Source organism: Diceros bicornis, chromosome 8 (genome assembly GCF_020826845.1).
Source record: "Diceros bicornis minor isolate mBicDic1 chromosome 8, mDicBic1.mat.cur, whole genome shotgun sequence".
In the NCBI taxonomy this organism is placed as follows: domain Eukaryota; kingdom Metazoa; phylum Chordata; class Mammalia; order Perissodactyla; family Rhinocerotidae; genus Diceros; species Diceros bicornis.
Window position 1 is genome coordinate 38800708 of NC_080747.1, and position 25108 is coordinate 38825815.

Below are 25108 nucleotides of genomic sequence, written 5' to 3' on the forward strand. Positions count from 1 at the left end.
TTTTTTCTTATTAACTAAACTTCTTAACCCAAATTTCCATTTGGGTTAAGAAATAATAGCTGCATCTTTGAAGCTTTAGCTTATCATCCTTTGGCCTTGAATACTTAAAATTAGGATTAGAACAACATTATGTCTCATTTCTAGGTAACAAAGGGGAATAAAAGAATAAATTCTCATGTAATTTGTTTACTTGAATTTCTTTTTTGTGAATTATACTCGAACTAAGTCTGCAGAGTTAAGACTATGGTTTTACCACCTACACACTAGCAGCAATTAATGTAGAAAACTACAATTAATTTATAAATAGTATAAAAATACAATTAATTTACAAAATTAATGTAAAAGTTTTTCATATTTTCTTTAAAAGTCTTGCTTAAACCTATCAAATAGAATTGCTGATTTGGAAACTAGGAAAACTTCTCCAACTTTCTTGAAATTGTCTGATAGGTTGTAGGCTAGTCCCCAAAGTAGGCTTTTACCACAGTACTGAAGGTGTCCATCAGAAGCAAGCCCCATTATTCCCCCAGGACAGGTTGGATCAAGGAGGGTGAGGTCTGTCACACATCTGTCCCCTGAGATTAACAAGCTTATTGGCTGAGGTCTGAATATTAGGCATGCTGGGCAGTTCTCTACCCGCCAGCTCCAGCCCTTCCATGAGCAGGAACAAGCATGCAGATACGACTCATTGCCGTCTATGAAAGAAACATCGAACTCTACAAAGCAGAAATAAACAAGAAGCATTCTGCACCCAATGCATGTCTTTACAAACTTCAGTTCAGTGGTGTTTTCTCCTACACATTAGTCATTTCTGATAATACTCGACCCGCAAAATTCTTACTAGTCCTCAATACCCTATTCTGTAAGCAAGAATATGTAAAATTTTTATTTCCTGTCTTCCAAGCAGTAAATTATTTTTCCATTTTCTCTAAATAAGATTTATATCATGTAATTCTGAATTATTTATATTAGTTTTTCCTGCAGCATTAATATTGCTTTTTCTAAGAAATCCTAAATACCTAAACTAAAGTTGTTTTCTAGCTGTGTTTTCTTGTCAAGATCCTATGACCAAAGCTGAAAGGCAACCACGCTTGGTATTTCCTCTTGGTTCTTGTCAGTTCTTTGAAGCTAAATGCCCTAAAGATTGGACTGTGCAAGCACAAAACAAACAGTTTCACAATTAAACAAAGATACTCTGAGAGCAGACTGCTCCCAGAGCCAAAAAAAAAAAAAAAGAAAACTTTAATCCTGTAATGAAGAAAAGAGATAACTGATTTCAAAAATACTTAACCAAAAAAATCTAAAACAATGGCACTTTGTAAGATGTGTCAGATAGTAACATTTTAGAATGGACAACAATAGAGTTTGGAGGTCAGCATCCCGTGAAATAAGGGACTCTACCACCAGCATGTGTAAGCACGTCTGCCTCTTTCTAGGAATGTCTTGTAAAGTTTCCAACACAATGGGAGAGTACCTACAGGGAAGATTTCATTCTAGCTTCTGAAATAAAAGAGGTCTCATTTTGAAAAATTGAGATTACAGAAATGAATGATGACAGTAACTTGGGAACTTGCACAGCATAAAGGTTATAGCTGAGTGGTGTGCTGTGCTCACTACCATCAGAGACCTTTGACTTTCATGAGGGCCATATGGTCCCCAGTTCTTGGAAAGATGAAGACTTGCTTTTCTCTAGATCACAGTTCCATGAGAGTCTCATGCTTACTATGCATAGCTTCCCAACATGATTGTAACTAAAGTTTTATTTCTTATTTAAACAACAATTTTTTTACTGACTGGAAACTCACTAAAATGGTTCTAAAATCAATGGTTACATTTCCACATACAGCATACGATGGATTGTTTCACAATTTATTTATAAGCATCTGGTTAATTCTACTTTTCTCTTGTAGTTTATCCAAAGCATTTATTATCTAGCTACCAGTCATCACTTTCTTGGACCTCCTTGCTTTCTCTTCACCTCCATCACCAGCACCAACAGTAGAAAGTTAGTTTACACAGGGGTTAAGGGCTGGACTCGAGCATCAGACAGCCTAAATCCAAATCCCTACTCTAGCATTTCCTAACTATGTGACCTTGGCCAGTTCACTAGATCTATTTTATTCTCAGGTTCTTTATGTCTGAAATAACATCTACCTTTTAGGCTGGTTATGAGGATTAAATGAGATGTACAACATCATAATATGCCTTGTGCATGGTTAATAGATCTTTGATTTCTTCAAAGGTCCATTTTTCACCCCCTCTAACTCCCCAAATCATTTTCCTTTATTTCAATGAGACTAGCACTTTGCATTGAGATTCAATAGCTAGGAGTAGAGGAGGAAGTAAGTCAACTAGTCTTAGTCACTAATTAATTTACAATATACAGGATTTAAATCTGTACCTAAGCTAGATTACAAATTAACAACTCGCATAAACTCCTGTCATTACTGGAAAAGAGTCAAAATCCAAGTTATTAAAACATGAAAACCTTTTCCATGAAAACAGGGGATAATCATGTTCTTTGACCTGTTGGATATACTAGTATAGAGCTCAGGGAAGGGGTCCATTTATTAATGTCCTTCTCTCAGCCTAGACAGTTTCTCTCCTCACCCAAAGTCATTTCCTTCCTTCACAGACTAATAAATACATTGCATCTTCCCTGAAGCCTACACAAATGACGCCAGAGGGACATCATTTTCGCTGCCTTCAAATGAGTGTATTATCTTATTTGAGCCATTCATTGGGAATTTATCACATATTACTTTAACTTTATTTATTCACATATGTATATGTGATATTTCCAATAAAGTTATATTTCTGCTTACACCCTTCAATGACTCTCCATTGCCTGCAAGATAAAGTCCATGTTTCCATATAAAGCTCTCTCTATGTTTATCTCCTGCACTTCTTTGGCAAGCCCCCTGTGCTCCAGCTGCACCAGAATACTCCAAGTTCCCTGATGTAATGTGCATATGCTGTATTTCATTGTGCTAAAAAGATAAGAAAACAAATAAGATAGATGAAAGTCATAAGAAATATTGAGCATAGATAGTAAGTAAGCCTGTACCTTATGAGGTATAGACAAGATTTATAGGATGATTAAGTATAAATAATGAATAATCAAGTAGCTTGTGAAACATAGGCAGCATTCATAAGATGTGCTCAATATAGAAAATAAATTAATATGTATGACATACTAAAGAAAAAATGAAAAAAAATATGATGGAACAAACAAGAGTGTTATTTGCAATAGAAATTGATAGAAAAACCAAATTCTTGATCATCAGTTGACAACTATGACACCCCCAAATTTGGCCACCCATTAGTAACATCCAAAAGCTCCTGTTCTGGCCCCACACGTGCTCTACCCAAGAAATACAAATAAAACCCATGGCTGTTCAGGGAGCTAATTGCCCAGACACAGCTGTGGTTAGATGTCCCTGTAGCTCTCCCTACATCTCAGTGGCCCACAGTACGTTCTGTGGGCTACCTTGCTTGAACTTCAGCTCTGGTCCTTGTAATCACACCATCAGTGGGGAACTCTGAGGTGGAAGAGAGAGAGAATATATGGACGCTGTATGCTCCAGAATTCAGGAAGTGAGATTCTTATACCTACTTGTACCCTATGCTAAGTGTAGCTTACCCCATTTCTGTCTCCTTGATTCTTGCTGTATTTTAAATTGATTTAATATGTCATGTAATTCAAGTATTTTAATCTGGACTGTGAGCCTTTCTGTTCTATGACCTCTGGGAAGTTTGCTTATTAGTATACTTGGAAGCTATCATGGCATCAAGATAATTTCTCACAGGACACCAGATCACATCACTTTCTTTCACATGCTTTTGGACATGTTTTATTCTCCCTACATAAAATGTCATTCCCCTACATCTTTCCTGTAAATACTTATGCGTAAAAATCAGACTATACTGGTCCTGCTTTTAAAGTCTTTCCATCTCTGCTCTTTGTTTCAGCATTGTACCCTGTGTAAGGCAGCCCCTAAAATGGATCTCAATGATTCCTGCTTTCTGGTATTCACACCACGTGTAATTCCCTTCCCTTGAGTGTGGCTGTACCTAATGGCTCATTTCAAAGGTATAGAATATAGCAAAAGTGATATGATGTCACTTCTGAGATTAGATTTCAAGAAGCCTCTTGCTTCTATCTAGCTGGCCCTTTCTTGCTATTCTCACTTGCTCTAATGGAAGCCAGTTGAGAGTTTCTCTATGGAATGCCTATGTGACAAAGAACTGAGAGAGAGCTCCAGCCAACAGCCAGCAGGGAACTGAGGCCCTCAGTCCAGCAGCATGTGAGGAACTGAATCTTACTAACAACCATGTGAGTGAGCTTGAGAGTGGATCCTTACTCAGTCTAGCCTTCAGATAAAACCACCGTCCCAGCCAACACCTTGATTGCAGTCTTGTGAAAGGCCTTGAGGCAGAGGCAGCAAATTACATCAAGCCTAGATTCCCAGCCCACAAAATCTATGAAATAACAAATGTTTGTTGTTTTAAGCTACTCAGTTTTGGGATAATTTGTTATGCAGCAATAGGTAGCTAATACATTCCCCATACATACATCTATTCTAATACTAACCACAGAGCACTGATGTGAATGTCTGTGCCACCCACAAGATTGCTCACACCTTGAAGATAGGCCTTCTATCTTAGTGATGTTTTCCTAGGGTCTAGTAGCTCCTGGAATGTATTAGGTCCATGACTGAGATGTTTAGTGATTTTGAGGTTCCTTGGATAAGTAATTTAATCATAATAATAATAGCAGGCATTTATTGAGTCCTTGTCCTTCAAGGCAATTTTCTAAATGCTTTACAGGTATTATTTTATCTAATCCTAATATTAACTCATCTTAGAAAGGAGGAAACTGAGTCACAGAGAAGTCAGATAACCAGCCCAAGGTCATTAGCTAAAAGAGCCTGACTTTGAACACATGGAGTCAACCTAGAGCTCATGTTCCTAACCACAAAAATTACATCCATATCTTATATTTCTAATGCTATATGCTCCTTATGTACATCATATATGTTTTTGCTTTACATGCATTCACCAGCATAGAGCCTTGCATAGAGAGAATCAATAAATATGAGTGGTGAGTAAAGGAATCAGCACCAGAGATTTTTTTTGTTTCTGGCTGAGTCTTTATCATCTGAGCCAGGGAGACATGCACATCAGCAACAGAGGAATTCTTTGACTCTTCCCTGAGGACCCATTATCGTCTGTGATGATGTGAAACAGAGACCATTGGTCCACAGAGACCCTTTCAATTCCCCATTCTGTCGGAGGGAAAACTAGAGAAATGCAAGAATTTCAAGAGCCTTTATTTCTGTCAGTTTTTGTTTCCATTTTGAAACCATTATTTTAAATGAGCTCACTCTGAGAAAATGTGCATTATCTCTTTGAAATCAGAGCCAGCTGACATATAGTAATCTCATTACATCACAGTTATAAGTCAAACCTGAAATGATGGTAATCACAAATCAAAGACTTTGCTGCTATTGTTTTTGGGGGTGGGAGAAGTTTCTGATAGATTATAATAGACCAAATCATGTGAACAACCTATATATTCTGTTCTGAAGCTTCAGCCTGCGTTCTGGGAAAATTAGTTAAATTCTACCACGTGGAATTCCTTTTTCTATTGGTGTTTTATCTGTGCTCACTAAAATAGTATGTGTCTTATTTTTAGGAGTTGAGTCTACCAATTAGTAGATTCAACTGTCAAAATTATAGAGGAATACTGGGTGAGCAATGGAAGTCCAGGTGTGATCTGGGACAGTTTGCCAGTCTTACTGCCTCTATATATAGACTAGGGTGGTGAGTTAAATCATAACAAGAGACAACGTTCATGAAAACCAGACCCCATCAGTTCCTCAACCATTTTTAGCCTTGGAACTTTTATAGACCCCCTACATTTAAACTATGTTCTGGCATTGCATTACCTAGAAGTAGAAATGAGATAGCAACGAACATGGGGAGCCTTCAGGGAACAGGACTCAGTTGTGCTGAGAGTAAGAAGATCTAGCAAATGAGCTATATGGTCCCCAAATGCAGTGGGAAATGCTGAAAGATTGTTATCGCTACTTTGCAATTTTGTCTGGAAGTAAATCTCAACAGCACACGTGGGACCAGAATAGGACTTTACTGTCTAGAAGATGCTAGATTAAAATTAATGAAATAAGATTGTAGAAAAGTAAACACCTTAAATAATAGCTGAAATTATGACTGAAAATACTATACTGTTGTTGCTTAATCTCTCAGGCAAAGCACAGTTAGGACTCTGATAAATACAGGGAAACTAGAGAGAACTATTTGGTAAGAGTTTTGACAAATGTTTCTCCTTAGGTTGATATATATTATAGAAAGCAAGAGCAGTGACAGATTTCCAGAGAATTTCCTTAAAACCTACACTTTCTGATACATATATATAAATAACATTTTACCTATACAAACTTAATTCAGGGAAGGCTGAGCATATCTTCTTACCTGACGATTCTTTGCATGCAGTTCTTGTAGAATTACTGTGTGATTTTTCAGGGGCCCTCTGGGACAGTTTTACACGTAAAAGATAGACATAGATTTAGATATAGATATAGACGTATATATAGATGAAGACATAGATGTAGGTGTGGGTAAGCATAGTTGTAGATATAGATATAAGTACAGATATAAATGTGTATATATATATATGATCTGATTTAAGAATGGCAAAATCAAAACAGTTGTCAGAGATTTGAACTCTTGATTAAGACAGTGTCATGGGTGCCAGCTTTGTTGTCTTTTTTTCCCCTTAAATAATCAAGGACGTAATAAAATGAATATAAGTCACAGAAAATGAAGAGACAGAGTCTTCGCTATCTAGGTAACCAATTACACAGAAGGTAAAGAATAATCTTTGTTATTGTAAGAAAAGGCATTATTTAGTAAATCAAATAAGCAAGCCCATCAAGATTAATTAAACTTTCCTAAAATTTTAATACACTTCATAGCTTATTGTCAGATTCAGGTATTATAAATCAAGGCAAATAAAATTCACTTTCCAAGGTTGTCATTTATCATGCTCTTTCATATTCTGGAACGTACATACACTTCACTTTAGTTGAGTGCTTCTTTATCAAGGGGTCTATGTGATCAAAACTGTCTTCATAATAACACTAACATGCAGTGCATTCATCATTGCTCTCTTAAAATAAATCAATAAATACATAATAAAATTTTTTTCTCAGTTTTAATTTGAAATATGGTAAATATTGATGACAAATCTAGAAACCAAAAACTTTGAGAACCGTGGCTTGAGGAAAAACCTGGGTTTTTTCCCTTGAATAATAGACACACACATACAAGTGTATTTCTCCATCATTATTCCTAGAAGAGTTTCAGCCAGTCCTATTAATTATAACTTTTAACCAAAGAAATAAACTTGTGTTTCACAAAGTTTAGGAAGTGGAAAATTGGAAACTGTCATACATAAGTATTTCAGCAGGCTAGCAGAGCTCAGGAACACACACAACACAGCTTTTTACAGACACATACATCCTTTTAGCATCTTTTTAAAGTGGCAAAAATAAACACATTCATTAACATCCCCAAAGTGATAGACACTCCATAGTATAAAAAAATAAGAGGCAAAGGTATATAAATTTAAAATTATGCTAAGTAATCAACGTTTAAATATACTATTTACTTAGAAATTATCCAAGTACCTAATTATTACCCATTACCTCAATTTAATATTAATCCAAGGCTTTAAACTAGATATCATGAAAATTATCTTCAAGCTGACATATTACAAAACATAATCACTGTTTAAGTAAAGTTTGTCAGAATAATGATTCAATTTATTTGAATACAAACTTGCATTTTTCATAATCTTAAATATTATGTAATATTAATGTTAGCATATTTGATCAGTAAAGCTGTATAAGTTTAGGGAAAGCAAACCAAAGTAGAATAAAATGTATGCTTGCATTATACTTAATATTGATCAATGAGAAAAGACATAGTTGTTTTATATTAAACTAAAATTATTAAACTAGGTCCATTTACCAACGATTTATCTTAATTAGGTGAACTTGGATCCTTACAATGTTTCTGAGCTAGCTTCTATAAGAAAATACTTTAAGTCTAGAACATTTAAAATATTAGAAGTATAGTTTTCCTTATTTTCTGGCAATTTAGGAATATTTTATTTTTATTAGCACTTATTTATCTAAATCAATCAGAACAAAGCTTCATTATATTTAAAGACTTTATAATCTAATTTATTAATACTGTCATATAATAAAAGGTAAAAACCTTTCTGAATTATAGATACAAAGACACTTCAAGTGCTTATAAATTCCTATCTACCGTTTTGCCACAGGTCAAGAAGAAATATAAAAACACAAAAACTCATGGTCCAGATATCAAACAGCTGCTTTCCATTCCACTGGGCACAAGATTCTTAATTGACTTGAGCTCAAAATGGACAAATAGATAAATCAAACAAAAAAGACTAACAAAACAGACTCTCTGTTGTCTCTCATTCAACAGAGTACAGAACTCTAACTCTATAATTCATTAACCTATTTACAGAAATCATTAAATGGTCAGACCATGAAACCAAATTCTCAATCATTGCTGTCACCAGTGGGGATAATTTATTGGCTGTAAGCAAACCAGAAACAAAAACAAAACAAAAAATCAGTAGAGGGGGGAAAAAAGAGAAACAGAGTCAGCAAAGTTATCTTCTTGGGTTTCATCTTACAATAAATCAATAAATACATATTTCACCTCTGGGAACCAAGACGAGACATGCCTGAGCGTAAGTCACCTATAAGGTACGCTTTTCTAGCAACAACTTTTACCTGGCTCTGTTAGGTAAATCCATTGGTCATCTTGATAGATTACCTCCAAAACTGCTAAAGGGTGATCATTTTAAAAAAATTAAATTATGTAAAAACATAAAACAAACATGTGTCAAAGATTCCAATAACTCATTAATTAATGATAGAACTAGTAAGATATTACAACCAGTTCAAAGGAGAATCCGAGGGGTAGTTAAACTGAAAAGACACAGCATACAGAAAAGAATTTACAAATAGATGCAAACTGGTAAAACTGGCAATGTCCACAAGGCAATAATCAATTACCATTGCAATTCTATGCATAAGAATCTTTTCCAGAGGCCGGCCCTGTGGCTTAGCGGTCAAGTGCGTGCACTCTGCTACTGGCGGCTAGAGTTTGGATCCCAGGCCCGCACGGACTCACCGCTTGTCCGGCCATGCTGAGGCGGCGTCCCACATACAGCAACTAGCAGTATGTGCAAGTATAACATACAACTATCTACTGGGGCTTTGGGGAGAAAAAAAAAAGTAATCATTTCCATTGCTATCACTTTTCTGTAACATACAGAGTTGCAAAACAGCTCTTAGGCAGGGCGAGATAACCCTGACCACTAGACATCTAGTGATCTTTTTGGTTCATTTCAAAACCTTTCGCAAGTTTCCCTACAAAATGAGAGGCAAAGATCTTTCTTTTTTTTTTTTTTTTTTTTTGGTGATGAAGATCAGCCCTGAGCTAACATCTATTGCCGATCCTCCTCCCCTTTTCCCCAAAGCCCCAGTAGATAGTCATATGTTATAATTGCACATCCTTCTAGATGCTGCATGTGGGACGCCGCCTCAGCATGGCCGGAGAAGCGGTGCGTCAGTGCGCACCGGGGATCTGAAACTGGGCCACCAGTAGCGGAGCACGCACACCCGACAGCTAAGCCATGGGGTCAGCCCAAAGACCTTTCTAAATTACAGATACAAACACACCTGGAGTGCTGATAAATTCAGATCTACACTTTAGTCACAGGTCAAGAGGAAATAAAGAAACACAAAGCTATGGTCAGAATACTTTTCTCTCCTCCAACTTTTCTCCCGAACCCCAAACAATTCCCATCATAGAGGGATACTGGGAAGATTTGGGGAGGTAATATATGCAAAGTGCCTAGCACTGTTTCTTTCACTCTCATTTTTCTATTTGCTGTACTAAACGTAGCATGCAGATTTCTCTATTAAATAAAGCAATTTATTTGTAGAAAATTTGAATGTGAAATTTTTTGACATAATTCTTTAGAGGGAGATGTTTTTTACACTTTCCTCTATCCATAATACCTTCCATTAACATGAGTGATATAAATTCTTAATGTTTTCAAATGCACCATTTACTGTAACATTATTGATGATTATTTAGTATAAGATTCATAAATATTAAGCTGATAAACTGTGTTCAAATATTTTAAAATATAAAAGTCAAGAATCCTTTACTATGAGGCATCATATTTTCAAAACCTAAATTATTATCTATATGAAATATTCAAAATTAGGTTCTATATGTCTATTGCACAATAGTTTCTTAGTAAATAATTAGAATTTAAGAATAAGATTTATTGGGTACAGCATTTTGAATTTACTTAGTAGAATAATGTTCTTCACAAATATTAGTTCTAATTTATGCAGTTTTTGGATAATAGGACTGCACTGTTTGTTTATTAAATTATTAAATGGTCAGGGTACTAAAACAGTCTTTTATTCAGAGTAATCAATTACCAGAATTAATTGGAACATTCAGGTTTCCATAAACCTGAAAATGGTCATAACGGATTTCCTTATTCTTTAGGGTAATGTGTAGAGAAATCACTTTTTGTTTAATGTAACATAGGTAAAGCTACATATATATCATCTCCCTTGTTTGGAAGAATTTATTTTAATTTCAGAAACCCATGTATGAGCTTATGTAGCCTTTCTGAATAAAGTATATTTAGGAGTTTTTTGGTTTGGTTATTTTTTAGTTTGAGTGGTGATGATAGGAAAAGGAAGACTAGAAGAAATGTACATTTATTTACTCTGCATTTCTAGTGACTAAAGTTTTCTTTGTTTAAAAAGAAAAGACTACTCGAAAAAAGCAGGAAATTCACAGATCTTCTGTAAATTATGTGATTTACTTGTACTTGTCTTTTAAGAAACCAGTTACAGTCTTCTTTGGGTATAACTATAAATTATGTGTTTGCATACAAATAGATGTAAATATAGATGAATATTCATTATTAATATTCAGTGGAGAATAATGATGACAGTTAAAATCACACTTTAAATGTTGAAGGTGTGCTATATAAATATATATATATTTTTTTTTACATATATAAGAACAACAACATGTTACTTCTTGTTACAAGACATTTTTAAATTTCTTCCTTTATGTCCATATATGTTTCAGTTCCTAGTTTATCTAAAGATTCCTTCATTTTTCTTCATTTTTTGAATGGGAAAATCAGCCAGACAACCCAAATTATTAATTACCAACTGCCTATGAAGTTAACATTCTAATGATACTGATGTAAACTTGATGTTTTCATGATTAAAAACAAAAATCTTCTCTTGCCATGTAAATTCTTGCTTTTCACATAGAAAAGTCCAGCCACTGGCCCACTCACCTAACAGGAGAGGGAAGCCTGACACGGATTAACCACTGAAGATCCCTTCCATTTATCTTTTTGGCAAGGATGGTCCCTATTTTGCTCCTGGAAAGGAAACCAACTTTTTGTACCTTGAGGCCCTAGTCTATCGGCTCAATAGCAAGGGAAGAAGAAGTACCTGAACCTATATTTATGTTTGGATTATTTAATGCAAATACCAGTGTTACAGCCACTTCTCTCTTAAGCCACATAGCACCTAAAAATCATAGCAGATGAGAGGTCCTGTGATAACTGGCTTAATTTAAGCTTGCTTCGAGCAGCTTCATACCCTAGAAATGATCCAGCTGACAGTGGCTATTTATTTAGCAAATGCACCCAAGATGGTTTTTAATAAGAAATTGAATCAGGGTGGGGGAAATGAATCTTTATCCTGAATCTGTATTCCAAGCAACACTGGCGTAGTGTTTTTTTAGTAAAGACAATACACTGGTGGTCTTTTTCTGTACTCTTTAGAGAAGTAATGATTTGAGTGTTTCCTTAAGTTACATATTAATTCCAGTAATTTACACATCATTTCTGTGCTAGACACTGGGCTGGACAGTGGTAAATGAATCATTTCGAGGTCATTTCCCTTGTGGCACTTACCATTTATTCAAACAGCCACACAAGAAACAAGTAATCAAACAAATAAACGTATAGTCGCAAATTGTGATGGGAAATGTGACGAAATATATATCAGTTTCAAACCAAGACATATAAGTTAATAGATTTCTTGACTGAAGGGACTCATTTCAGATTATAATCATTGTTCACTGTTAAATGCCAATTAGGTATAGAGCTAACGTGAGGGAGAGATCTACTTTGTGTTCCTTTACTTTTTTAATACTAATTCTGGGATGGGGGACAGGAAGGTGGCTACACTCTGTTCAAAACAAGGTTTAAAACAAAAGTGTAAGTGGGATTTTTGAGTATTTATCTGTTCACCTGAGGATATCAAATTGAAGACTCATGGAGAGATTAAAAATATGTTAATACATTGCCTTGTTTGCTTTATCTTTCTTTAAAGAAAGAATGATAGAAATATGGACAAAGAAAGGGAAGAAAAGGGAGTGTAAGAGAGGAAAGGGAAGGAAGGAGGAAGGAAGGAAGGAAGGAAGGAAGGGAAGGAAGGAAGGAAGGAAGGAAGGAAGGAAGGAAGGAAGGAAGGAAGGAAGGAAAGGAAGGAAGGAAGCAAAGGAAGGAAGGAAGGAGAGAAGGAAGGAAGGCAGGAAGGGAAAGAAAGATGAGAGGGAGGGAGCTCTTTCAAAGATTGCTACAACTCCATCTCCGTCCCCTCGTCTCTCTCCCCCTCTCCTACCTTTCCCTCCCCAGACACAACTACTACACCAAAATTGCTGTGTATCTTTTCAATGTAAATTTTTGTATTTTACTACACATGTGATTTGCTAAAGCATATAATTCAGTCTCGTAAAATTTCAAATAAGTGTAGCTTTCTGTAGTCATCCTTTCCGGGTTTTTTTCCCACACAACACTATGTGAGGTATACCCACGTTGATACACGCAGATCTAGTTCATTCATTTTATCTGCTGTGAAGTAGCCCACTGTATATACACCAGAGTTGTGTATCTGTTTTGCTTTGCTGGACCATTGGGGCATTTACTCATTTTTGCTATTACAAGGAGTGCTTGATGAACGTCTCTACTATCTCTCCTTGTGTGCGAGTGGGCAGGCATCTAGAAGTAGAGTGTCTGGATCATACTGAACCCTCTAGATTTTATCTATTTAACATTGCACTTATAAAAATGAATAGAAAAGAAATCTAATTATATTTTGTAGCTCCATAATGCGAATTTAAGCTTTATAAAAGCACAGGGATAGAAAACATATTTTATTATTATTGCAATATCTGGAATGCTTCATCATTAACTTGGAAATATAAAATTCCCTTCCCATTTTTGTGTTTTAGAATACGTGATTACCTCTCAATTAGCTTAATTATGGTGGTGTTCATTATGAACCCAAAAGAGCAACATAGCTTTATTTTAGATTTTTATTTCCATAATTTTTACCTCCTTCTCAAAAAATTTTAACAATAAAACCATGAAAATACATGTCAACAAAGATATTAAATTCAACTTATATTTATTCATCTAATTAACTAAGCAAGGCAGCAGCAAAGTTAATCTATAGTGGGATTCTATTCACTCCTGCCTGATATTTGCTAAAATTCTATTATTTGTCTTCTTTTCTTTTTTTTTTTTTTTGGTGAGGAAGATTGTCCCTGAGCTAACCTCTGTGCCAATCTTCCTCTATTTTGTATGTGGGATGCCACCACAGCATGGCTTGATGAGCGATGTGTAGGTCTGCTCCCAGGATCCCAACCCGTGAACCACCGAACTGGAGGACACGAACTTAACCACTATACCACCAGGCTGGCCCCTTATTGGTCTTCTTTTAATCATAAATTTATACATCACTAAGAATTTTAGTTTCTAGAGAAAGAATGGTTCCAAATACAACTTGTAAGCAAACATGTTAAAAATACTTTACTGTGCTAGTAATCAAAAAATTAAAATAAATTAAAAGCACTATTTTTTTATCTGTTAACAAAAACAGTACAATGTCCATTTGAGCAGTAGTGTAGGGAAATTGATACTCTCTTGCATTATAATTTAGGATAATTCTGTAAGAAAGTATTTTGGCCATATATATTGTAAGAAGCCATAAAAATTTGGATATAGTAATCCTACTTATTATGTTTCTATCCTAAAGAAATAATCCAAAATATGGAAAAAGCCATATATTCATGTAAATGTTTATTTTAACCTTATTTGAAACTGATAAAATGGAAATGTCCAATATGAGGTATACTATTTTATACTGAAAAATTTGCAACCCTGATGCCAAGGAAGAAAATGTTTATGATATTAAGATTCAAAGGGAAGAAAAGGAGACTCTTAACCAAGGTTAGAAGCGTACAAAAAGCCCACAGAGGGGCCAGCCTGGTGGCATGTCAGTTAAGTGCGCACGCTCCACTTCGGCAGCTCGGGGTTCAGGACCCTGGGCACGCACCAACGCACTGCTTATCAAGCCATGCTGTGGCGGTGTCCCATATACAGTAGAGGAAGATGGGCACAGAGGTTAGCCCAGGGCCAATCTTCCTCAGCAAAAAGAAGAGGATTGGCATCAGATTAGCTCAGGGCTAATCTTTCTCACAAACAAACAAACAAAAAGCCCATAGACATTGTGGGGGTATGAAAATAAATATACGACAATGTTAACAGTTGTCATGATAGAAGTAATATTTCCCCACTAATTTCAGAATATTTTTAAAAGTTTGTTACTTATTTAAAAAGAAAAAGAATGATGTCTCAAACCCAGCTCTTATTCCCATGGGCAGCTGGAAATTTTGCACAATTTATACTCTTGCCTTACTTATATTTATTTTGGATTTGGGGTTTTGTTTTGTTTTCTCAACATAAAGCTGTTGTCCTAAGACAATACAGTATTTTAATGCTCTATCACTCCTGAATCTTATTTCACTCCTCAGAAATACCATTTCAAGATTACTCGGATTACTTTTCAGTAAATCTGTCACCTCTTTGGATATGTAATTTATTATATCCTAAATGCTAGAATAAACAATATACTTCATGTTGGACAATTAGGTGATTTTCCATTTTATCAGTTTGAAATGAAGCTAAAATAAACGTTTACATGAATATATGGCTTTTCCCATATTTTTGATTATTTCGTTAGGATAGAGACACGATAAGTAGGATTACTATATACAGATTTTTTGGGAGATATCATCATATGGCAAAGAAACAGTGCAGTTTTCCAAAAGCCAAAAAACTAAAAATAAATAATACCTGTGAAGGAAGACCCATATCTTTGCTTTACCTCCTAATTCTGTCTGAGTGCCTGTTTAACTATCCTGTACTTAATCTTTTTCTTTTTTTTTGTGAGGAAGATCAGCCCTGAGCTAACATCCATGCCAATCCTCCTCTTTTTGCTGAGGAAGACCGGCCCTGACCTAACATCTATTGCCAATCCTCCTCCTTTTTTTTCCCCTTTTTCTCCCCAAAGCCCCAGTAGATAGTTGTATGTCATAGTTGTATATCCTGTACTTATTGATGACCAAGCCATGGCATTCTATTCAAGTAAACGTTTTCTTTGACTTCGATTTTTATTTCAGTTTCTAAGTCCCTTTCCAGTGTTTAAGAGCTTGTTATTATTTTAATTCCTCGGAGTTTGTCCACTACAGAAATTCTTGATGATCAAGATGATGAGAATAAACATGCTCTGATTTGGAGGAGGTAGCCTTGTTTTTTATGCCCCCTGACACATATCTCAGCTAACTGTTACTAGGAAACCTTAAACATCATAGAAATTCAAGACATGCTCTTATACTCCACAGCTATATGAATATAATGATATAACTTGGGGAAAATAGTCTGTCTTGAACTCAGCCAGACATCTGTGGAAAAGCAGGACTGAGATTGGCACTGAATCCTTGACAAGGGTCTATTAATTGCTATTTCCCTATTAAGACCTCTTTTTTTTTTGGTCCCCTGCCGCAGGCCACTCTGAATTATGAACAGCTTTTCATATTCACAACGTGGTTCGTGAATCACCCTGACCTGACAGAAATGAATAAAAATGAGCCCTTTACACAACATTTGGTTTGTAGCTAATTACCTGAAAACGACTGCTTGGGATTGCACTGAGAAAAGTGTCTTTAACATTCTATACTAAAAGTACAAAACAGAGGGAGTAAAGAAACCTGGAATCGAAAAATAAAAAAATAAGAGTAGCAACAAGAATGCTATTTATTCAGTGTGGATTTTTTTAAAGCATCACCAAAAAGTGCCTAATGATCTCATCCAATAGAGGAATGGTCAAGTAAATCGTGGGGTATCTATATAACAGAATCCTGAGAATCTATTAAAATTGTATTCATGGAGAATACCAATGATTTAAGAAAATTCTTACCTATAAGTTTAACCAAAAAGTAGCAAATGAAATTGTTAGATACAGTGTAATTTCAACTTTATTAAACAATATACTTAGAAAAGAAAGAAAATTAATAAGATTATGATAATGAGATTATAGGTCGTTTTTATTCTCTTACTCATAATTTTCTGTATTTTCTAGGTATTTTACTATGATCATGCATTAATCGTACAATGTATATGTATTAGTAATCTTACATGTATTCATTTATTTATTTAGAAGCATATAGTTTAAAAATAACTGCTACAGTTAGTTGAGTGATTATTATGCACCAAGCATTGAACTTGTATGTGCCTATAATAACCCTCTTCTCTTTCCCTGTTCTACACTGCATCCACCTACATAATACCTCTGTTCATGGAACATCACAAACCTAGGTTAAGGCATCTTTGTCCAAAGTGCCATCAGCCAGAAAAGTGTAGGATTGAACTCACTTCCTCCTGAGAGATTTTCATGCTTTCTTGATAATGTAAATACTTCTGTGATGTGAGATATTTGGATTTCTAGAAAAATGGCAAAGATAACAAATAGTCCCAATTGAGAGATTATCATCCTACCTGGCTATCTTATGAAACCAACAGATAATGGCTCTATCTTCTATCTTCTGAGACCTGACAGTATTAAAAACAAACAAACATAAAACAAAATAAACTATGACAGCTGGCATGAACATGCAGTCAGATATTTTTAACTGCTGTAGCCTCAGTGTTCACAGTATTGCTTGATTCCTGTTGTCTTCTATCATTTTTATGCTCATTATTGACTGGGTAAAGGATGTCCTGAATTACTGAAAGCTGAATAAACACTAAAAATACATGGTAAGGTCAACTCTTACTTTTTCTAAATTTGTTTTAATGCTTGTGGGAGAAATTTTACTGAACCAAATGTTTTCTGCTTAGACTTACCTGGCCTGAATATAATAACCTGAGAGACAAGAAACCTTAGCTCTTGAGTCTAGCATATCTGAATTTGAATCCCAGTATTACCATTTACAGACTACATAAACTTGGAGACATTTCTTAATCCCATCAGGTGTCAGTTTCTTTATCTTTGAAATTGGCATAAAAATGGCATCAACATAATGAGGCAATTGTAAATAATAAATGAAATAATGCATGGGTGGTAGTCAGAATAATGGCCCTCTGAAGATGACCATGTCCTAATTCTCAGGGGACCTGTGAATATGTTACCTTACATGTCAAAAAGGATTTTGCAGATGTGATTAATTTAAGGATTTTAAGATGAGGTCATCCTGGATTATGTGAGTGGGCCCAATGTAATCACCAGTGTTCTTATATAAGGAAGGCGTGAGAGTCAGAGGGTGAGGAGGTGTGAGGACAGAAGCAGACATCGGAATGATGCTCTTTGAAGAGGGAGGAAAGGCCATGAGCCAAGGAATGCAAGAAGCCTCTAGAAGCTGGAAAAGGCAGGGAAATAGATTCTCCCCTAGAGGCTGCAGAGGAACACAGCCCTGCTGAGACCTTGATTTTAGGACTTCTGGCCTCCAGAATTATAAGAGAATAAATTTGTGTTGTTTTAAGCCACTAAATTTGTGGCAACTTGTTACAACAGCAATAGGAAACTAATACAGTGTGAAGGTGCTTAGCACAGTGCCCATGGTATAGGATTCTAATGTATTAGCTAAGGTCACTCTGCCCCTTAAGATCTAGGTGAGAGTAGATGAAACCCAAAGTCTATTATTTGTAGGAGTCCAAACCTTCTCCAGGATTGTCGAGGCTTCCAAAAGAGCTTACATGATTTGGCCATCTCTGACTTTGAAATTCTGAATTGGTTTCAGAATAGAGTTTTTCCTGAATTGGTTCAATTTATAGAATACTGTTGCATGAATGCTGCCAAGATATGGAATTCAGCTCCTTTACAGGAATAAAAATAAAACATTTACACAAGCCTTGTGTGTGTGTGTGTGTGTGTGTGTGTGTGTGTGTGTGGCTTGGTTTAGGTAAATAGAAAAAATTTGCTATCATAGTAATGCAAAAATCTTAAAATTGAATATTAAATGTGACTGTTAAAAATTTTTTTGCTGCTCCGTCATTTTGCTTCCCCACACCTAAATTCCTCTTAACTCTCACACGGTCATTTATCTCCTTTTGTTTCCTTATCACCCATGTCTCATGCCCTTCAGATTTCACCTTCAAATACCAAGGTATTTTCCTAAACATAGTAGCCTACATAAAAAAAATTCATACCAACTACGAAAATATTATTTTCACCGCTCAATAAGTGTTAGCTAAGGAAAAAAATATCTGTGTACTCGTTCGTCATGACTTAGGCTAGCCCATCCATCTTCTCTCGTCATTTTCTTTGGGTGATATACCTAACATATAAGGGTGCAGCATAGAGGCTCAAGAAGCCATGGACTTCTTCAAACTTCAAACTTCAATTCTTCAAACTTGGCTAAGCAATACTGATATCAATCTTATAACTGATACTCACTATCAATCTCACCAATCTTAGGGATGTGATTAGAATTCAGCATAGTCGAGCTTTGTTTCCTATCTCCTTCCTCATATTCTTTCACACAGATTCTATTAAGTTGTACAGTTTTGTTCTACAGTGTTCAGGTTTAAAACTTGGGAGCTCTTCTCTTTAAAATTGAACATTATAGGAAAATCTCAACCCTATGCATGTAACATGTTCATTTATTTAAGTTCACATTATTATTTGCAAAAGTGCCCTCTCCATATGTATATGTGTACGTGTATATGTATGTATGTTTGTGTGTGTGTGTGTGTAGCTACATTTTAAGCTACTATGGGCCAAGACTTCCTAGATTGTGTGTTGTCAGCAATGAGAGAGTTATGATGCTCTTAGACATCAAATATACACGATTTGCAGTTACAGTGACTCTTAAGGTCAATGACCATGCAGCATACACCTTAGTAAATGAATACTGCAGCAACATGATTTCCGTTCATTCCAAAGTATCATGGGGCCATATTTTCTAGCTAACAGCCTATTATAGTGTTCTGACCTAACCTTCAAAATGTCAATAAATTGGATTATAATGTAAGCCTTTCTAAATGTCTTTGGAAGAAGACAGATGAATGTTAGCTGTCATGAATCTGTACCTCTGGGAAGTCTGTGTTCAGAAAACACAGTGAGTTAATGCCTTTGTCTTTAGCTGGTTCTATTCTATCATACTTTCATTTGTTACCAGCCAATAACAATATTTTCACATACTCAGAATGAATGGCTTAAGTATGAAAAGTTAAAAACAAAATTCAAAAAAAACACTTCAATCTTGAAGACCTCAACCCATCCAGTTTTGCGATCTTTGGCACCTTTGATTACATAGAAGATTTAGAATATCAGGCTGCTTCAGCCACAGTGTAAGTATATTTCCATGTGGATGTGTTAATTAATTGTAGAGGTGACTAATCACTGCTGAACAATTACATTCAGTAAAGTGAAGAAATGGAAACACAGGGAGCAGTCCTTCTTAGAGATGTTCATTGTTGCTTCACACCCAGAAGACAGAAGAGCTGAACAGAACTCTGCCCAGGGACATTTCTCTTTTTGTTGATGATCCTGGGAATTCTTGCTGAGCAATTTTTTTCTCACAAAGAGCTCAGGGCACTCAGCTCACTTAGCCATAAGTATTACAAAATCTAGAAATTTCAAACCCTTAAATCAGCAGAGACCAGCACTCTGTTGCATATACTATAGGCCACAAAATGAATCTATGAGTACCTGCTTGCAGAGGGGTCCCTGTCTGAGTCTCAATGATCTCTTCCTTCTCAGACGAGAGACCCTTGTGGATACCTGGTGACCATATTTGTGTGTAGCTTTCCTTCCAGCCCTTACTAAATTATTTTGGGAGAGGTGGCACCTAATCCAAGTTGCACCAATAAAATCCTCTTGAGAATTTGAAATTTGGAACAGATAGATCCCAAGAAGGAAGTTGTATAACTAATGTCTGTTCTCTCCAAAGAAAATCAGGCTCTTCCTACAGCTCACATTTCTGGAGCTGCCTTGATTCCCTCCCTTTCTGAGTTGTATTTACTCAACTCTTTTGATATCATAGTGGGATGTGGGGCAGGAGAAGTAAACTGGTCCTGTTGCTGAAAGACCGGGACCCTGTCATGGTAGCCAAATCAGTGAACACAATGACAGGGATTGAGGAAAAGAAAAATTTTTAATTTTGCTAGTGAACTGAGGATGTGATAGGCCAGTGCCTCAAAACCCACTGTCTTCCTGAAGCATTAACAGTTAGGGTTTTTATGGGGAAATCTGTGGGAAAGAACGTGCTGTCTAAGTGACTGCACCATTTGGTGGGGCAATAGTGTGAGGGTCCCAGACGTTTTGGCACTGAGCCAGCTGTTATCTCTGTCCACAGCAGAAAGTCCAGTGCTCCGTTGATCAATCTTCTTGAGCCACCAAAAATTGGGCCCTGGGGAGAGGAAGGAAACTGCCACCAATTAATGATTACAAAGTTTACAAGGTTTTAGATAGCAGAGGGGGAGCTGTGGCTTTGCAGGTTGACACCCTGCCACCAGCCTGCGTTTGGCCAAGGGAATCTGCAGGTGGGTGTCCTTGCTTGTCTGCCTGCGTGATGAATGATGGATTTTGGCACCAGGAAGTCAAGGAGTTGAGAAAGCTTCAGCTTCTTGATATTCTCTGGATATCAGTTTCCCTGTAAGGAAACTTCAAAGGACTCGTAACTAGCCAAACTTCAGTATGAGCCCCAGCATGAAGCTACCTGGGCTTTAACAGTTTGCAACCTCCATTTGCCTTGTGAAATTCAGGCATACAAAGGTTAAAAAAAAATGATATTTACATGTGAATGTAACTTAGAGGAGCAGGGAAAGGAGATGAGCGCTTTTGGTTTTAACCACATGTATGCTGGGTTTAATGTAGGGGAACTGATATCAGGGCTGGCATCAGTCCGCGTGATTATAGTTGAAAAAATGTCAGGTTGTGGGCAAGACTTTGGTGTGATGTATCGTTTCCCAAGGTGATATTAGTTAGATTTCTTATATCTGTTGATTGCTGAATGGATTGAGCATAATGGATAGCAACAGTAAATTCAGTTATGCTTTCCAAAAGATCTCTGTTTGTTTTTTATCACTCACATCTATAGGACCCATAAGCATGAGATGTTAGTTATTCATTTTACAATGTTTTGTTGATTTTTCAAATGGCTTTGTAAAAACTCCAGAGCCTCACAACATGTGAATCAATGGTTCTACATAAGATTTTGATGCTTGTCCTGATTTTGATATAATGTGGTTAACTAACCAGATGATGCATGTCTGAAAATGAGGTCAAGTGAGATATGCTGACCAGTGGAGCTCAAATGATGTTCTCAAGTATCCCTAAGGCTCTTTAATAGTTCCAAAAATATTTAATTCTAATTTGATTTTAAAATATGATTATTTTACACTATATTAAGAAGCACATACACTGTAATGTGTCCAGTGCCACATTTTAATGGATTCAAGACCAGCATGATATTAACTTGTGATGCCAGGTTAACTTCTGCAGAGCATGGAGCACCAAGTAAAGTTCTCCTTTAATCCCACATTAAGCACCTGCTAGAGACCAACCACCTTTGAAAGTATCTGAACCGTTTCCGAAGATGTCATTGATTATGGAGGTGGTTTCTTGGCACACAGGTTTTTTTCCCCCCTACTTTGAGGTAGCCCATGGCTGGTCATGTAAGATTTTAGAAGCAAATGTTTCACTATTTATTAGGATCTTCTCAATACTATAAAAATAAAATACAACACAAAAATAATTGGTGCTGGGGGAGATTTCAGACAATTATCATCATAATCCCTGCTTTCAAATTCATGTGTTCATTAAAATAGATGATAATATTTGAATTTATTAGGTAATTTTATCTTATCAAAATATGGCTTTCACTTACTTTATTTGTATTTTGTATATTGAGGCTTTCTGTAAGATTTCATTTTATTAAAGTTTTTCTGAGAGGAAAAGTGTTTGAAAGCCACCATTGTAGCAGGGTTTCTCAACTTTGGCGTTACTGACATTTTGGAACAGGAAATTCTTTATTGTTGGGTGCTATCCTGGGCATTGTAGGATGTTTAGCAGCATCCCTGAGCTCCACCCACTAGATGCTGGTATCAAGCCTCCATCCCCAGCCTGATGTTCAAAATTGTCTCCAGATATTGCCAAATGTCCCTTGTGGGGAAAAATTGCCCGGGTTGAGAATCATTGGCTAAGTCATAGGATCATAAGGCTGACAACACTTTAGTGATTTATAGAGAATGTTCACGTAGTCACGATTTTTTTATTCATAAGCAGCTGTGTAAACAAAGAATATAGTAAAGTAGATAGATGATTTTTTAAAGCATATTTTAATATTTATTGTACTGTCTTATTGAGGGTGTTTGAAACACTATGCAGGCCATAAAAATAATATTGTGGAACTGCATTTTCAGACAACAAAAGATACTCGTGATATATTGTAAAGTGAAAAAATTAATCAGTTCATACGATCACAGGAGCAGGCAGCAAGAAGGAATCTAGTAAAATCCTTTTGTATGCTAAATTCTGGAATATGACGTCTTCAAATTCTTTGTAAAACACTTTGAAGAAATTTTTTTTAAATTGAACTTTAAAATTCCTTTTAGTCTTGCCTAATGCTCAAATAAATCTGATTAAATTGACCAACATCCTGTCTAAGAAAGATTTCAAAGGGAGTGTCCAAATGTTCACCTCTGTGAAGTTCCATCTTTCATAAGGAAAGCCAAAAAGAAATTGGAAAGGGCTAGAGTTTTTCCTAATAATGCTTTTAAGAATGAGGTTCCTGTTACATCAACACAAATGACCAAAACAATAAGTCACTTTGACAGCCTCAAAAAACATAAGTATGAAATGTACTTTGTCAAATTTACATACACTGTTGATGGCAGCGTAAATTGGCACAACCTCTATGAAGGGCAAAATTTAAAACACACATACCTTTTTTCTAACAAATCCCTTTTGAGAAATAGCCAAAAGATGTAGTCAGACATAGTGGACTGTACCAGTATATTCAGAGCATCTTCATTTGTAAAAGTAAAAGAAAGGAGACAATGTAAACGCCCACCAAAGGGTGACTGGGAAAATAAATTATGGTATCTCCACACAACGGAACGCATTGTAGTAAATTTTTTAAAGGCAGCTTATTATTTACTGATATGGAACCAAATCCAAGATGCATTGTCAACAAAAAAAAGCAAGGTTCAGAACAGAGGGTGTGGCAGGCTGCTATCTAAGAAGTTTTCCCCTAAGAAGGCAAAGCTGTGCCTCTATTTGCACAGAGTATTTATGTAAATTTTCCAATGTTATAACTCCTGGGGATTAAGGTAGGAAGGAAACTTATTATTAAGTTTGAATCTTTTGAATTCTTTAAATTATGATTATACATTACTTTGTCAGGGAGGAACGTGTAATTTTTTTTAAGAAAAATACTTTGTCAATTTCAAAACAATATCAAATGTTTGTAAGAGTGGATTAGCCATATGAATTCAAGTTACTCTCAAACTCCACAGTCCAGGAGACCAACCCAGGCAAGAGAAAATGGAAAGATAATGGAGACCCAGGTAGAATACCTAGGGTCAGAGTCCTGGGGTTTGAATAAACACATGAGCCTAACTGGAGTTGGTAAATATGGTGTAAACACCCAGCCTAGGACAGTGTTTCTTTACTGGTTATATGCTACCTGCTAAGTATAGGTGGACCAGGGTTTCAAAAATGAATTTGACAAGTCTCTCTAATAGGGGGGAATGTGAGGCACCAAAAGTCATGAGGATGGGAGTGTGGGTGTTGTTGTTCTATTATGAGGTTGAGCAGGAGAGGAAAGTAGGCTTTGATCCATGCGGTAGATATCCTCCCACTCATAAGGCCAGACTTGCTACAGATATCGGCAGAGACATTTTTAGGTTGCTAGTGCCTATATTTATAGGAAAGGCTGTAGGATAATAACAGCTATAATAATGACCATCATTTGTGGTGTACTTACTAAGTACAGGACACTGGGCTAAGAGCTTTGTGCATATTGTTTCTTCCAATCCTCATAGCCATCTTGTGCAGTAGGTGTTTTGATTAATAAGGGGACTGAGGCCCATGGAGATAAATTAACTACCCCAAGTTCACACTGCTAGTGAGCAGCAAAGAAAGACTCAGCCTCAATCTGCCCACCTTCAAAATTCTTAATCCCAAAATCTTGATGCCAAGTGGTAAAGATGATTCGGGGCTGGGAAACCTGGAAATGAAAGTCATCATCCTTATGTTGCTGTCTTTTCTCTCTCTCATCGTGACAGGATAACAACCACAGCTGCATGTATGATGGATCTACGAAGATATCCTCTGGATGAACAAAACTGCACCCTGGAGATTGAAAGTTGTGAGTTACCTGGACAGGGAAATGAGAAAGAGGGATGTTTGCCCGACCCAATTAAATTCAATCTTGTGCTGAGTAATTGGCACTAGGATATTTTTAGCTATACTACTCTGCCAACTTTTCAAGGAGTTCACAGTCTAGTGACATTTTCCCTCATATTGGTGGCTCAATGCAGTTATTTTTTGAACCATTAGGGAAAGTCCACCTATTTTAGCTGAACAATTTATAAACTCATGCTTTCTCCTTCTCAGAGCAGAGTTTCTCCCAAGGC

At 36.2% G+C, this 25108-nt stretch overlaps 1 protein-coding gene across 3 annotated transcripts in view; it reads left to right on the top strand.

Moving 5' to 3' along the window:
* GABRB1 (gamma-aminobutyric acid type A receptor subunit beta1) overlaps positions 1-25108 on the top strand; it is a 370873-nt gene that overhangs the window by 249534 nt on the left and 96231 nt on the right. For all 3 annotated transcript variants that reach the window (XR_009220962.1, XM_058546998.1, XM_058546999.1), the window contains one exon: positions 24758-24840. Coding sequence is in view for 2 of the 3 variants with exons in the window: in XM_058546998.1 (XP_058402981.1) it covers positions 24758-24840 (83 nt within the window). In the remaining variant the exon portion in view is untranslated. The remainder of the gene's footprint in view (positions 1-24757; positions 24841-25108) is intronic.